Source organism: Anabrus simplex, chromosome 9 (genome assembly GCF_040414725.1).
Source record: "Anabrus simplex isolate iqAnaSimp1 chromosome 9, ASM4041472v1, whole genome shotgun sequence".
Classification (NCBI taxonomy): domain Eukaryota; kingdom Metazoa; phylum Arthropoda; class Insecta; order Orthoptera; family Tettigoniidae; genus Anabrus; species Anabrus simplex.
Window position 1 is genome coordinate 85,565,449 of NC_090273.1, and position 16,865 is coordinate 85,582,313.

The window sequence follows — 16,865 nt, forward strand, 5'->3', positions numbered from 1 at the left end:
TTTTCACCTCCTCGGTTAGCCGTTCTTCTTTTGGCTCGTTATCCATTGTATTGAAATATCGAAGTACTACCAGAAGAGACTCACACGACACGACTAAACACACACGACAGCCCGCCAGACCAACTGCTCAGAAATGAAAAGCGCATGCGCCAGGCCAGCTACAGCCAAGAAAATCGCCTGCCTAGCGATCTGTCTAGCTTAGCTTAGCTTAGCTTGGCATGGTATAGCTTAGCATAGCGGCCTGTGTGTGTCATCGTACTTAAATGCATTGGGAGCGATATTTTTCACAACACCGCGTAGCTTAGCTTAGCTTAGCCTAGCTTTCTGTGTGTGGTGGTCTTCAGAACAGAGTTCAAGGGGTTCACATCCCTCTCCACAACATCCCAGATGTGCTCAATAGAAATGAGTTCGGGTGACCCTTGGGGTCAAAAAGTATCCTCACGTCCATGACGTGTTCATCAAACCACTTGGCCACAGTTTGGGAGTGATGGATTGGTTCTTTTTCTTGCTGTAGGTACAGGTCTCCTGCAGCGTGCTGGAGGCGAAATAATGAGTAGACATGATCTGACAGTAGGTTTCTGTATCGTTCCCCATTGAGGGACGTTGACAGATAAACTAAGGGTCCTATTTCGTCTCACGTGAACAGTCTCCATACGAGGATACCACCACCGGTCTGAAACGCTACCCTGATAGCAATAGGCCATTACATTTATTATTATATATTGCCTCCTGCACTTGGTGACGCACACTTACCCTGCCTTCGGCATTTGTGAACTGGTACCTCGACTCATCTGTCCAAGCGGCATATTTCCATGCTTCAAGAGTCCATTGATGGTGTTCATTTGTCTGTGTCAATCCTTGTGCCTTTATGATGTGCAATGAGCTAAGGTACATTAGTGGGATGGTGGCTCGTGTGTCCCATTGTGAGAATATTGTTCTGATGGTCCATTCTTCGTTGCTGTACAGTACTGAATTCGGGAGTGATCTGGAGCATTGTGGTCAATCTATTCGCTGTTAGCATCTAAGCTAGCCGACAGTGACCCCTGACATCAACACGTTGTACGCCAAGGCGGTCGATCCTAGCGATGGGATTTTTTGCCCGAGTTACTCACGGTACACTCTTCACACGGTGGCCTGTGGAAAGCCCGGTGTCAGCTCTGGTTCTGAGATGGAACGACCTATACGTATGGCACTGACAACTGCCCACGATCAAATGTGCTGATCTCTCTTGCCTTACCCATCCTATTCTCGACTGTTACTCACACAGCCAGGATGAGGTCTGGCGACATTTCTGTCACGAGCCACGCTGTACTATTACATTTGCCGGGCTCACCACAGCTCTATTTTGCCAACACGTCTAATTCAGATGCTCATCAGTTGACGTCCCCCGGTGCACTGTCACTGCAGTATCTTACAAAGGAAGCTTGCAATAGTATCTCAACGGCGCCAGCGTCGAGGAAACGTGTCGCTGTCTGACGAACCCGCTGCTACACTGGGGCGAAACGGTGGTAATTTCACGATTGAAAAGGTCCTAAGCATTTGAATACTTGAATATTCACAATCAGTGAAGTTAAATAATGGTTTACTTTTGGGAACTTACTTTTTTATACAATAGTTGTGTTTGATACTTGCTTGCCTTCTGCTCGCTGTGTGGAATCCGAAGCCATCCGAAGTACAGTCAGTACCTTATTCTTGCACCACACATGCTGAGAGATCTCAGTTTTAGTGGTGTGCCAGTTGGAGGCGCCAGTACTAGCGTTTCGTGCTGGCGATCGTGGTGTTATATTATGCCCATTGTAAGCGATTGTCTGTGGGTTGATGGTTTCTTTACGCTCTTGCTCTCTTCTTTCGGAAAATATTCAATTTCTGTCGACAAATCAACAGAAACAAACATGTTGTAACATTACTAAAATATACTGAACGCATTCTGATACAGTGTTCAGTGTTCATCAGTTCTATTAATGGCCGAAATTAATATTCAGGCATTGGAAGCCGCGAACTAATCTATTTCTTAATTTTAAATCACAAGAACCTAAGCTTCCTCGTGGTAGTGTGTCGTTAATTGTTGTCCCTAAAATCTTGTGGACTTCGTTCCCTAGAATGTGTGTGTGTGTTTACATATACGGTATGGGATCATCGTCCTTCGATATCAGAAAACTTACGTGCTCTGTAGGGAGCGGTAGGGAGTGAGTTTCTGTATAAAGGTCAATAGATAGCGGAATGTCAGTGTAACACCGCGGTCAAAAAAGTTGCTGGACAAAGTACACCATATTTCAGAGCTTCATATCGCCTCCATTAGTTACATAGCCATGGGTCGACATAAAGACTAATCGGGCAGGAAGCTTCTGTGCTACTGGGATGGACTTCATTTTACCCATCAGAACAAGACAGCTCCCTCTTTGAATCGCTCGTAGTTTGTCGGCCTACTGAGCATGTAGCTGCGCGGTTTGGGTCACGTTGATAACAGCTTGTATTCGGGATATAGGGGGCTCGAAACCCACTGTCGGCAGACCTGAAGATGGTTTTTAGTGGTTTCCCATTTTCACATCAGGCAAATGATGGGGCTGCCCCTTAATTAAGGCCACGGTCGCTTCCTTCCCACTCCGAGTCCTGTCCTACCCCATCGTCGCCGTAAGACCTATCTGTGTTGGTGCGACATAAAGCAAATTGGAATGTCTGCTGCCGGATCCTGAGATAGCCGGATTTTTGAAGGGCATAAAAGTGTCTATTGGACGCTCCATGTCGTACGATGTCGGGATGTAAAAGATCTCCGGTGACACAGTTGGCGCTTGCTCGACAAAATTAATCTGAATTCAGCCATACAAGAGAGATCCGGTTTTGACATCTGGAGGAGTAAAACGGAACGTTGAAACGCCGCGCAAGCAGCCTAGATGGCGTCAGATGAAAAAATGCCTGCACACGGTAGCTGAGTCCAGACGATTATTATTACAGGAACTTAAGAGTTTTGTTTGCTCGGTATCGTTGCTAAAGTTACAATCTTGATAAGAAAGGCTAAAGTAGCATTTTAAAAATAACTAAGAGTTTCGATCGTTTAAGGCTTATTTTTCTGCTGCGGGAGTAGCATGTTAGCGATACAAAACATTCACAATATAGACCCTAATTCTTCGTTTAGGTCGGTAGATGCAGAGTGGGTTGTTGTCCCATAAGCTCTGTACTCTGACCGGCCAACCGAGCAGAGGAGAGGTGGTCACGGCTCTACCGTGGCTCTACGCCTCTGCATTCGGGAGACGGGCCTGGGGCACAGTGCTGCATTTCTTGCCTGGCCTCGTCCGTGGGCTGTCCTGAGAATGGTTTTCCGTGGTTTTCCATTCTCCTGCACTAAGGCGAATGCCGGGACAGTTCGTAGTATAGGCCACGGCCGCCTACCCCTCACCTCCGCAAATCTCCTTCATCGTAAGCAGACCCTACACGGTCAGTAATACTGATCAGTAATACTGAGTCAATAATACTGACAGTACGCATCAATATTGTAGCGACCTTACACGATCATTATTACTGTCAATATTTTGGTCAGTACCAGTGTACTAGCTTACCATTGCGGCATTATCACTTTACAAATAAAGTCAATAACCGTCACTACGGAATGAGATTTATAACATGCAATTGCGGTATTCTATCAAGATGGATCTTAAAAGACGGGCATTTTGTAGCTATCATATTAGTACTGCACGAAACGCAGTTTTAAACGTAAACGATGGGTTAAAGATTGGCTTAGGAAAAGAGAAGAGTATTCTCATATGAAGTGTTGAGGGAAACACAATATACCGAAGCAGAAGATTATCAGAACTATCTCCGAATGCGTGAGGGTACTTTTGCGAAATTACTACGAATGGTAGAGCCTTTTGTAATAAGGCAAAATACAAACATGCGGTGCTGTTTATCGGTGGCAGAGAGATTAGCGGTGACAGTAAGGTATCTTGCAACTGGTATAAATTTTGAAGATTGGTAGAGCCTTTTGTAATAAGGCAAAATACAAACATGCGGTGCTATTTATCGATGGCAGAGAGATTAGAGGTGACAGTGAGGTATCTTACAACTGGTATAAATTTTGAAGATTTAAAGTTTTCCGCTATAATGTCACCAGTTTCCATCAGTACAGCAGTTGTGGAAACATGTAATGTATTGTGTTAAGTACGTTTATTCTGGCAGCGTTTCATATAGCTCGATAAACTTTTGCAGTAGGCCTACTTGACGGTTCCACAAGCACCTCTACTTGGTGAGAAACGCATTTGTCGTCCACCGCTGCTCCGTTGATACTGACAGAAATAATGACAAGCGCACTCACACGGTCAGTATCGCCACCACTCTACAGTACTGACGCTCGCAGATCAGGAAATCCGGATCTGCTTCAGTACTGGCCTTCGGGCCGATGACCTCGATGTTAGGCCCCTTTAAACAACAAGCAACAAGTACTGGCCTTCATTCCATCATTCCAGTCCACACGCGATCAGTATTACTGTCAATATTTTTCGGTACTGACAGTTTTATTGATCGTGTAGGGTCTGCTTAACAAATCTCCCGGCCTGAGGGACGGCGTAACCGTCTAAGAGGCCCGCCTCCCCCTTCAGGGGAGGAATGAAAACGTTTAGTAGTAGTAGTAGTAGTAGTCTTCGTTTACAAATACTGCCTTCCTTCGAGGTGCAAGTTTACGAAAGCATTCATACAGTACATTATACAGTTATGCCGTTTACTGTTCGGTCTGCAAGCTTGTGTCCATTAACTACACGCCTCCACAATCCTCTAATTGGAAGGATCACTGTGGCCGCGTTTAGATCTCTTGTCTTTAATTCAAAACAGGGTCTAACCGTCGTCTCCATGGTCTCCCTTTATTTCTCTTACCCTCTAATTGCCTCACATGATCCCGCTGGCGAAGCTGGTTTATATGAACAGCTTCATCCTTCGAGTGCATTCCTAACTTAGCCTTTACCTGCTCATAGAGTACCCTCCTGCCATTATTCCCATATGTCTATATCAGCAATCATTCTCGCAACTTTCACTTAACTGTTACTTCCAGTTCACGAATAATACGAATAAGATATCCCGAATCCATCAGCTTTCACTCCCATGCAGCAAAGTCTGTCTGAAAACAAACCGATGTAAAGATAAACTTCATGTCATAGCTCACTTCTTTCTCACAGAATTCCGTTGATCGAAACTGCAAGCTCATTGCGTTAACTTTCTTACACCTTCATTCAGTTTCACTGAGTTACATTAATATCTCGCAATTCACCCGGCTTTGCCAGCCATGTCCACTTGGTCAAAGTTGCGCAGTCAAGTGCCAGGACACTCCATCAGCGCTCCCTTCTCTTGTGAACTGGAAGTAACCACGCACTGGGTAGATTCCGAGCTTGGTATCGCTTCCTGGCTGCTATGTTCTTTTCATTCATATTAGTCTCTCTTAGTCAATTCTGGATCTCTTTCGTTCCCTTCGGTATTTCTACGAATGTTCATGATCCCTTCACTTCTTTATCTGATACGGTACCTTCATTCTTCGAAGAAATGAAACTAGGTTAAAGGAGTAGTTTGCCTTAAAACCACTAACATCCAAGCAGTGCTAAGGAGGTAACTGAGAAGTAGTTTTCGACTATTGCAAGGATTAAACGATTATCTCAAATTCAACAAAGCTTGACCGATCTTGCTGTATTTACCATTGAAAAAGTTTTGACTTTGCGATTATTTTACGAAGATGTAATAGACAAATTTGCTGATGACCGGGCGAGTTGGCTGTGCGGTTAGGAGCGCGCAGCTGAGAGTTTGCATCCGGGAGATAGTGGGTTCGAACCCCATTGTCGGCAGCCCTGAAGATGGTTTTCCGTGGTTTCCCATTTTCGCACAGGAAAATGCTGGGGCTGTACCTTAAGGCCACGGCCGCTTCCTTCCCATTCCTAGGCCTTTCCTGTCCCATCGTCGCCATAAGACCTATCTGTGTCGGTGCGACGTAAAGCAACTAGCAAATTTGCTGATGGAAGAAAAAGCAAGACCGAAACCAGTTTATCTGGTGATTCATTTGGAGGTGCATACATAGCAGTGTTTTGGGAAATCGGGTAAGGGTGAAAAATTGTTTGGGCCCATGTGGGCAGTGGAAATTAAATTCGGCCCTGATTACAACCATATAGATAGCTTTGAACGGATGCGGATATCCGCGGATTTAGTGTCTAGGTGGCTACAAACTGCATTGCAGTGCGGATAATTTTGCTGATAATTTGTAAATAATGAAATTCATTGATTTTCTGTCAGGTATACCCCTATTTTTGCTTGTGTTTAGGCGACTCTTGACATTGATAATGGAGAATAGTGAGAGGTTAATAGCCTTGAGACCACAAAGCCGTAAATCTGACCGAAGCCAAACTCGCTCCTGCCCGCATTTAATGGAAGGAAAGAAAAAATGACATTGCTTTGGTAGTTGTCGCAACAGGAAACCCTCATAAACCTGTGACTTAGGGGTTCTGGTGCCAGATATCAGGCTTGTTTTATGTTAACAGATCTGTTTATTTAGATACCTTAAGTGTAATATACTGTAGTTAAATATTTACAATATTCGCGGATGACCATTCGCGTTTGCGGATGAAGGAAGTGCGGATGCGGAGCGGATGTGGATAATATTGTGTGTATCCGCTCAGGGCTCTACATACAGACTACGCAGGTCAGCAGTGTGTGCTATTAAGCATTCTTCACACACATGACAAAGGATACAACTAACTTGTGAAATGGACTTACGAAGAACGAGTTTCCCGTCGACATTTTTCTTATCTGGTAACTGTGTTTAAAATAAAATCTGGAAAGAAGAAAATTCATATTATTTGTATTTTCATTCGTTGTTGATCACAACAATACTATATTAATTACGATAGGAAGAAAATCGCTAGGAAACGGAAAAATTATAAATGTGTTATTGTTCTACTTAGTGACTTAGTCGGAAGTGAAAAATGGTCGAAAAGGTTGATATTAATTCCTATTTTGTGAGTCTCTCTGCGGGAGATTCCTGTTTGATCTCTAGGTTCGGTGAGTAGAACTAAATGAGGTAATACTGTCTACGATCCTCTAGGGCAGGCGTTCTCAATATTTTAAAGATTACAAGTATCACTCACATAGAATCCAATACCTTTAATAAATAAGCATTTTAAAAAACACACCAGACTAATGTGATCTTTGAGCTTAAATGTTACTCAGAATTTGTGTGATTTCCAGGGAGATGTCGCGTTTATTCTAGTGGTTTAACGTCAGACTAACACATCGAAGATTTTCGGTGACGCAAGGATGGAAAAGTGCTAAGATTGGGAGGATAGCGGACGTAGCCTTATTTACGGTACATCCCCAGCATTCGCCTGGTGTGACTACTTCGGATCGAGTAGGGGTATTTCAGTCGCCTTGAAAAAGAACACTGCAATGTATTCGAAACGTCGGCAAACTGTACGTAATGTACAGATAACAACAACACGGTTCAACCCGGAAAATAAACTAAATAATGGAAAACCATCTTAAGGGGTGCTGACGATGGGAATCGAATCCACCATCTCCCGAATGCGACCTAATCGGACGGCCAACTCGCTCGGTGAAGGAGCATATAACCACACGTTAACAGTCCAGCAGATATAAATCAATTGATCGTGATTTATACTTAAGTTATTTCGTTGATGAGAAAGCTTTCTCGCACAGGTGATTGATCTCGAATATAGCCGAATATTTGAGTGAAACACTCCGCAGAATTTGAAGCACCGATGCCTTGGCTGAATGATTAGCGCATTGTCCTTCGATTCAGAGGGCCCCGGGTTCGATTCCAGGCCGAGCCGGGGATGTTAGCCACGTTTGGTGCTTACCTTAATACCCGTCTTCATCTAAACAGCACAACGCGCTACCAAGCACCACAGGCACACACGTCCCTAGACGTAAGGTTGGCATCGGGAAGGGTATCCGACCGTAGAACTGTGCGTGATCCCCATTAGTGCCGTCCCCAAGTCATTAGAAAAAAGGTCAGAACGGAACTATTTGTAACCTATCGTATCTTCCGCTCCCCGAAAGGCTGTTAATTTCCTTTTTTTCGAACATACATTGTAGCGCTAAGCAGTAGATCTCAGTTCAAGTTCTGAACGAGCAGCCATATTATGATATTATTATGAGCAACTTAACAACTTTGAAAAGCGCAGACACTATTATTCCTGTTCATACAAGAAAGTTTGAATTGAAAGAAAGACCTCAGGAGCGTTCGTTTTTGTGAGCTTCGTCTACTGACATGACGAGAGCACTAAATGTCATTTAAAGAGCACCAGGTTGAGAACTCTTGCTCTAGTCTTCCACCTGATCAGATGATGGATGACTCTAGGGACCCAATCACATCTCTTGAGGGACGACTAACTTTAAGAAAAGTGTAAATTACTTTTGAGATCAGTGAAGAGGATCGTCTTTAAAGTATACTTTTACTGAAAGACCGCCGAATAATTTTGTGACAGATTGCAAACTGTCTCAGACCGATTAGAAGAGACAGGTGGAGGGTGGGGGGATATTATTGTGATGAGTGGCAGTAGTGTTAAAGGTGATGGTGTTTTTTAAGGCATGAAACAACGGGATCGTCAATACCTCTTACACGAAAGAGGAAGGTTTCGAAGAACGTTGAACATTGAACACGTAGACTACAGAAAGGTGTGAAAATGGTTCCCTTGGCTTCACGAAGTACGAATCTAATCCTACCTAGGGGCGGTCATAAAGGAACCCATTTGCGTTGAGATATGTGGCGATACATGCACTTGAGATTTGTATCATGTATCATTTCAAAACAAACACACAGGCCGAATCATGGGACATCACCTGGGACGGATATTTGTGGAAATCGCGATAATAACATGTTAGCTTGAGGTTATTTCTGCTAATGTTTGGGGACTGAGGGGTTCAGGTGAATAATATCTAGCTGAAACAAGCGTGACATATCGCGTAATGGGGCCCCAAAAGCGAAATATGAACAGAATCGTGAATTACCTCTATTGTGTCGTTTTTAGGGAATTCCACGCTGAGGTGTGTTAAAGGCTTCTTTGCTGCTGGATAAAGTTTCGTTATGCAGGCTTCAACTTAGAATACATAAACACGGATATAAGCTGTGCATATATAAAAATTCTTCCCAAAAATCCAAATTTGCAGATATGATTTAATTATTTTGTTAGCACGCGTTAAAGCTGATACATTGATACCGTGAAAGTTAAGTACACGTGATTTGTATCGTAATGCTGATACCTGGAGTGTGTATTGGTCCAACTACTATAGTAGTATCATCGTGCTTATGAGAATGAGAGTTGAAATTGACAGTGGGGAGACCGGTTGGGAAGATACAAGAGAGGATCCTGGAAGCAACGCCAGTTTCGAGTGGAGTCTCATGGTCGGCACACCATACTCTGAAGTTCAGCAGGAGGGTGCTGGGGAGGAGAGTGGTGATGCTGCTATTGACGAACTTGTACACAGTGTACTTACAGGCACACTAAGCCACTGTTGATTATGATATACACTTTGTGTGTATTATTCGTATGACAAACGAAACAGTGTGAAATAAGTACCTGTAATTGGTAAATGCCGTTTACACAAGCGATAATTGCAGCAGTCACGGGGGTGGAAGTAACAGATGTGATTTCCCCCTATCAAAAGCCACTCCACAACCCTTTCTATGTACTTTGTATTCCTTTCTCATGGATAACGCAGTTTAAGGTATTCATTACTGCTACAAGTGGTCTGCTAAACAAGTGCTGTAAGTAGGACAACGCTTTATGAATACAGCCCTTCATTTTCTTTGTGCTCTCTGCAACAAGCATCCTCCGTTCACAGTGGTTGGTTCTACGGAGTTACTCATCGCTAAATGTTTCTGGTTCTGTCCAATCTCTTTGTTTTAAGGTACAATCAACACTTACCAGTCCGTTGACTCCGACAGGAGTAACTAGGGCCTAATAAGGAAGAAATTATCATTAGCGGTATTAGCGGACTTGTTTTGATAATCTGCAGCCTGGCTTAAATATTATTATTTTTAAATCTTTTAGATGGAATTGCCTTTTGAGGTCAAGTTAACGAATCAATCCCGGCTCAGTCCGATGGTATTTGAGGACAGTGCTCAAGTACGTCAGCCTCGTGTCGGTAGATTTACTGGCACGAGAAATAACTGCGGGTCAAAATTACGGCACCTCGGCGGCTCCGAAAACCGTAAAAGTAGGTAATAAGACGTAATACCAGTATCATTGTGACAAATTCTACGTTTTTCTTATTTCTGTCTAATCATACTGAGACAAGGGGCACTGTATCTCTAGTCATTTCAACATTCCATAATCGAATGTGTTGTACACATCGCTGCATTTATAGCTGATAAGGTCTGCTATGGCGAAAAAGGCTATTTTACAGTACTATTTGGGAAAGAAATCCCGGAATTGAAATGGGAGAACCTTGGGCAGGGAACCAGTGTACCAGTTACTCCACTGATCTGGAGCTCACAATTTTAAGAACTCGTGATGTTACTAATTGGCAAAGCAAAGTCACCTCCGTACAGGCCATGAAGGCCCTTGGAGGAGTGGAAGGTAAAGGCTTCCACCATTGTTAACCTCGGCACTTGATGGGGTAGAGTGGTTAGCTCCACGCCCGCCTTTGCCCCCAGGAATTAACCTGGTACTCATTTTTTGTGTAGGCTGAGAGAACCTCAGGGCCATATGCGCCTCCGGAAGTGGAAATCTCGTTTCTTAAATTTTACGACTTTCTGACGGGGATTCGAACCCACGTCCTTCCGGGCGAACCGAGCACGCCTTTACCGCCTCGGCCAGGCAGCCCCTGTTACTAATTGGCAGGTGCGAAATTACATGATCTGGGGGATTCCCACCCACCGACGATTTTATTCCAAAAATGCCCCCCCCCCCCCCGCAAGTTTCCATACACATACCTTAAATTTCCCGGAGGAGAGAAGCCTTTCTTTATAAAACGGGCATTAAACCAAAAGACCTGCGCGTCGTGATGAGGATGAAATGATGATGAAGACGACACATATACCCAGTCCCCGTGCCGAGAAATTAAGCAATGATGGTTAAAATTCTCGAACCTGCCGGGAATCGAACCCTGGACCCCTTTGACCAAAGGCCAGCACGCTAACGATTTAGCCATGGAGCCGGACTTCACTTCTGTCAGTGCCATGCAAAGATGTTTATGAAACTGAAAAAGAAAAATCGAACGGGGCTATGTCAAGGTCTGGGTCACACGTACTGTGTGATAGATATTAATGAAACAAAATACACAAACATGTATTGGCTGTCGCAGCACATTACTTTCTTTCAAATTCCTCTTGTTTGAAATAGGATGAGCATACTCTGCAGATGGTAGGATTCCAAGTATCATCTATTCGGCCACCGGCTATCCACAGTTTACGAATATCCTCGCGTTTCGGAGAATGTATAAAATTAAATATTTCTTTGCCCGCCAACTTTTTTGGGATGGTGGTGAAGATTGTTTTAAGGACAAGTGCATGTGAGCAACCGTCTTCTATGAACACTAATCATAGGAAAAGAGAGAAGAGGTCCGACACTTCAAAAAATGATGATATCGGCAAATGAAAGGCAAGGGCCACCAAGGGCGTGGAAATGAGAGACTATAGGCCTCGAAAACTTAATACCGTTGGAGTCGGAAAGAACAAGAGTTGACCACGGAAGGTCCGATAGGGGCCTGACACAGCTAAGGGAACCGTTGATCGTAAACCCTCGCTCTAAAATTCAGACCCCTGGTCCCCCTTTCAGTCGCCTCTTACGACAGGCAGGGAATACCGTGGCTGTTATTCTACTGACCTCACCCAAAGGGGATTTTTTGTGTGGTTAGGAGTACCCCTCTATTAACCTTGGGTGTACCTACTCAGTATGACTTTTGCTTTTTTAGTGGACATTTTATTTCTTAAATCTAAACAAATTTACTCTTCCTACACTGGGACGGTATAATAGCCTACTCAACTTGGGGCTCCAGCCCTGCGGAACGATGGTCGGTCGCCTTCACTTTGAGACGCCCCTGATAAGACTTTTGACTCTCGCCATTGGTGATTTTGGACGTTTCGGAAATAAACCACTGTATCCTCTCCAATGTATTTTCTATCATTCTGAAGCCATCTATTGTCCGTATGTCGCGACATTTTACGAATGGAAGACATTTCTCGCACTTCTTCGCACTTCAGTTTTTCACATGCTCACAGTTTGATCATTTTCGCCGTATGCTTGTAAAACTCGCCGAGTTGTAAAACGACACCTCGCACAACGTTCTACCACGTTGGAATCCATAGTTAAAACTAATTGTAAGCCGCGCGGCACGGCGATTTTAGTGCATGAATGTGGTGGCGCTAATGTATCACCCTATGATGTCGAACCTAAGCCAGAGTCTTGATCGAAGATACAGTGAACTTTCCTCTGTGCAATTAAATACTGAACACTCGTCGCACAAGTCGCCCAGAAAGAATGATTTAGATTTTAATGTTTCATGTTTTTGTAACGCTCACTGTCCCAAGTACGGTTCGGAAACTAGACTAGACTTATTCTACGTCAAAAACTGTTAACAGCTGTTTAGAGGAATTAAAGATTTACTGAAATTGAATAAGCTGGTATGTGCAATGAAACAAGTTACAGAGGTATACTTTTTTTTTCTTTACGTCACACCGTCACAGATAGGCCTTATGGCGACAATGGGATAGAAAGGCCTAGGAATTGGAAGGAAGCGGCCGTGGCCTTAAGGCACACCCCCAACATTTGCCTGGTGTGAAAATGGAAAACCACGGAAAACCATCTTCAGGGTTACCGACAGTGGGATTCGAACCCACTATCTCCCGGAAGCAAGCTCACAGCCGCGTGCGCCTATCCGCACGGCCAACTCGCCCAGTGGTATGCAATTTATAGAAGTTAATGCATTCATTACACCGTCGAACTATATCATTATAATAACAGAATTATCATTCTGAAAAGTATAACCATTTATTCGTCATGGTATAACGTTGCAGTCTGAGTCCCATTGATTTTCCGATCGCATGTCTGTCCCGTATTTTGATTTCAAGTATGTGACAATCCTGGTACCCAGCCACCTGAATGGGTGTGAGGAGACGCATGAGTTACATTTCGGTAAATATATGCAAAAATATACATGTCTTCATTGTATTCATAAAGGTGATATGTTTTAAAGCTCCAGCAGAGATTTAGAAATTCAGTACTGCTGAAGAATCAATCATCTGAGGTGGAAGACAATTATTTTAATCTAAGTTACTATCCTCCAACTTTATGTCCTATTTTCTCATAATGTAGTATTTATTACAGGTACCGGTACTATGAAACAAAATGCTCCTTGTGTTACACTTGACATCCAGCTCTAATTATGTACGGAAAATATAGTTTTCTCTGGATATCGCGGACAGTGAAAAATAACTGAATTACTGCAGAATATCTGGCTTTAAAAGTGTAAAATTCTTCTTACTCTGAGAAAAAGAAATAATTATTTTCGTTACTCGTATATATTGCCAAGAGTATAACAAAATCCAGATAAATTTCTATTCCTTACTGTATTTACTTCCTGTTCTTGGACTTAAAACTTCATCAGAGTGCGCATTTTCATGACATTACTTTTTAAAGTATTTCAATACCTGTAATGTGGGATAAAAGCTTGAAAATGATCAGTTTATTTGTTACGAATTTTCCAAATTAACTCAAGTCCCTTTAAATTTGCATTTGGGTGAACAATATACATGATAATTAACAATGTTTGTTTAAAAAAATATAAATTGTGGTTAGTTACTGAGCTTACTTTTATGGGCTCAAGGTGGCTCAGGGATATGTTAAATGTGTTTCAAGAGGATGCAGGCATTACATCACTACCGTGTTCAGACGTCATAACAACTATGTAGTGTTGCGACCAGTATATCATAGATGGCAGGAGTTTAGCTAAATTGAGCCGCATCATTAATGCCAGTATTCATAAATAAAAGGTACTCGGGACAATTTTCAGTCCTAAGACACTGTTTAATATAATGAAAATATAAATACTTGAATTGATTGTTATGCAACAGGAGTATGTGATTGAACGAATATTCGCGCGACCGGCAAGAGCGGGAGAGTAGGTTAGTGGAGTCGTCACGAGAGCGCGGAGGAGTGGTATAGCAGTTCGAAGTAGAGGGGCGCGAGACGACAGAGGAGAGAACTTTAGTCGGCCGGTCGATAAGCGAAGAAATATCTAGTACTGCCTAGTTGTGTTAGATTCAGTGAACAGTGAGTGAAGTGTGAAACGAAAAGAATTATTTCAGAAACGAAATGGATCGTGAAGTATCTTCGACGGCTTCGACTTTAATAGAAAGCGCAGCTAACTCGCTCTTGTCGAATGGTGCTTCAGAACCTGCGAAACCGACCATCGTTACCAGAACAGATAACCATCACAAATTCTTTTGGAGTATTTTGGATCCACGTAAGTTATCACTTTTACAGTAAGCATCTTAGTCTTAATTACTTCCACGAAATTGGATCCTAGGAATTTGGCGGGAGAAGTAGGTGAGTTGTCTTTGTTTGAATGTTCGCCTCTTCTTTATGGCGTAGGTGCTTGTGCAGTACAGTGTATACAAATGTAAAACAGTCGTGCTGGAATTGGCGGCAAGAAAGTTTTCATAACGGTTATTGCTTTACAAGTCATTACGTTATTCATAGCTTGGCAGTTTGCTCAACCAAGGTTGTAAGACTTTCTGGAAGACATTTCTTTTAAAACAGATTTCATTTTGGTTTTACGCCTTAGTAAAGTGTTTATGTTGCATATTTAAGATTTTCATTTGTTTAATTTGACACAGTACGTATTATTATCGTTATGACGAAACATGTAGTGTTGAACTATTCCTTTTGAAATTCGAAGGGATTTAACTGTTACTTCCTTTCATACCTGTGAATATGGTTTTAAAGTTTTATTTTGTTTAGTTCGTTGGTGCCTTGTACTTCGCTGTATTCCTTGGCTCTCCGCCAAATGTGTCCAACGTATATACTACGAAAATCAATTGTCACTAATGTCTCACGGTAGGCAGTTCAAGTTCACGGAATATTTCTATAGCCCTTTTTCCTTTCTAGCATTTACAAAATGTCCGTTGAACTTATTTCCCTTCTGAACATAATTATTGCTGTCGGTTTGGCAGTACTTACTGCGGAATTGAGCGACAGTACGTAGTTCATAATTAAAATCTTAGGAAAGATACCCCGTTTTGCGGAATTCAACTATTACTGTGCACTGACCTTGGCTTGTAATCCATGTACGCTTGCTGCTAATTCCATAATTTTAGAAATAACCCTTGGACTATGGACTGGTAGTCAATCCTGGGTGTTTTGACCACGCCCATGATTTTTCTCGTAACATAATACTATTAAGGCTCCTAGAGATTTTAGTGGTCATAATACAAAAAAGAAAATACTCGTACTTCCGCACATTAAGGAAGGCAGACTATAATCTACATAAGGAAGGTGGACTATAATCTAAAAGTCCCCCCCCCCCCCCATTCCACGTTCCTGAACTTTGCTTGGTGCTGTAGTAGCAGTGACGAAGCTTAATTTGTTTTCCTATCATAAAGTAAATGTCGTACTATATTGACTTTGAAGTTTTGAGAGGACGTAATTTCGTAGTATCATTGTTGCTAGCTCCTTACCAAGGCTTTTGGGTTGTGTTTTTTGAAGTCCGACAATATCAGTAGGTTTCTTTGTTAACTTCGTTACCTGTACGCGATTTCAAAAAGTTCGGGGTTCATCGAAAATTTTTGGAATACGTACTTGTATATATTTTGCTATGCTTTCACGTTTCTCTTCCGAAACTCATTTCTGTTCTAATTTGACCTGTTACTGTGGTACTGAATGATAACTATGTTGTATTGTCAAATTTGATAGTTCTTCTATTCTTCCTACCTCTCCCATTTTGGTTATGATCCTGCATAATTCAAATTTACTACATTGAATTTTACATTAAATTGTCCCATATCATGACTAATCGGTACATACATATCTGTACAGTTGAGTCTGGTTCAGCATTGTAACCTTACTGCTGGATGGCTTGAGTTCGATTATCGTCTCTGCTACGTTTGGGAATAGTGGTAATTCAAAACAGCCGCTTTTACCCCTTATCAGGCTCATTTGGAACACAATAATTTTCGGGGACCATGAAATAATAAATCGGCGTCGCATACTTGGGCGAATGTCACTAAGTTCTTAACGACCAAACGAGATATGCCCCTTCTATCGATCGCTAGTTGAGCGTCGGTCCTCTGATCACAAGATTGCGGGTTCATACCCATCAAAGATACATAGTTGAATTTTTTTAGAGCAGAAAAATGGGCCATTTGATACTCTGTCGTACGTCTGCATGCAAGAGATCTGATCTCTGGTGATTTAGTGTTATGATGAAACGTTGAAATTGACGCGCAGGCAGCTTCGATGGAGTCAAATTAAAATGCATACCCAGTGTAGCTTATTTATTTAATCGTGTGAGAAGCATACATTATACAGCATTGTAGTTGTAATACGGCGACGATCATCGTCATGAGTGAGAGGCGAGCGAGCAAAGAAAGATTGCAAAAGGAGTGAGGCACTAGGTGAATTTTGAGCTTGTGTATCTCAAACCCTTCAAATGAATATACTGTAAAATGTGATGAGTGGTATAAAGGTAGATATTAAGTTTCCTGTTTTTTTTTTTTGTTTTTTTTTAATGTCTTCTGACACTTGGGTAGGCCTACATATGCTGTTTTATTTCATGTTACTATTTAGAGGCACTGTTTGCTTACCAGGTAATATTATGTACTCGAAATTTGCTGTAGTTTTCTAATATTCGGAGTGGGGTTCTCAGTGTAGTCTTGAGGTTTG

General features: G+C 42.4%; 1 protein-coding gene across 4 annotated transcripts in view; it reads left to right on the forward strand.

Annotated features, from left to right (window-relative positions):
* Nucleotides 1-16,865, forward strand: part of LOC136880962 (reticulon-1-A) — a 574,503-nt gene that overhangs the window by 392,852 nt on the left and 164,786 nt on the right. Inside the window, exon 1 of one of the 4 annotated variants that reach the window (XM_067153515.2) lies at nt 14,137-14,448. The exons of 2 other annotated variants lie outside the window; for them this stretch is intronic. In XM_067153515.2, the coding sequence (XP_067009616.2) occupies nt 14,298-14,448 (151 nt within the window). In that variant the 5' untranslated portion in view covers nt 14,137-14,297. Of the gene's footprint in view, nt 1-14,136; nt 14,449-16,865 lie in introns of those variants that run through there. One more of the 4 variants, XM_067153516.2, reaches the window with a different exon arrangement.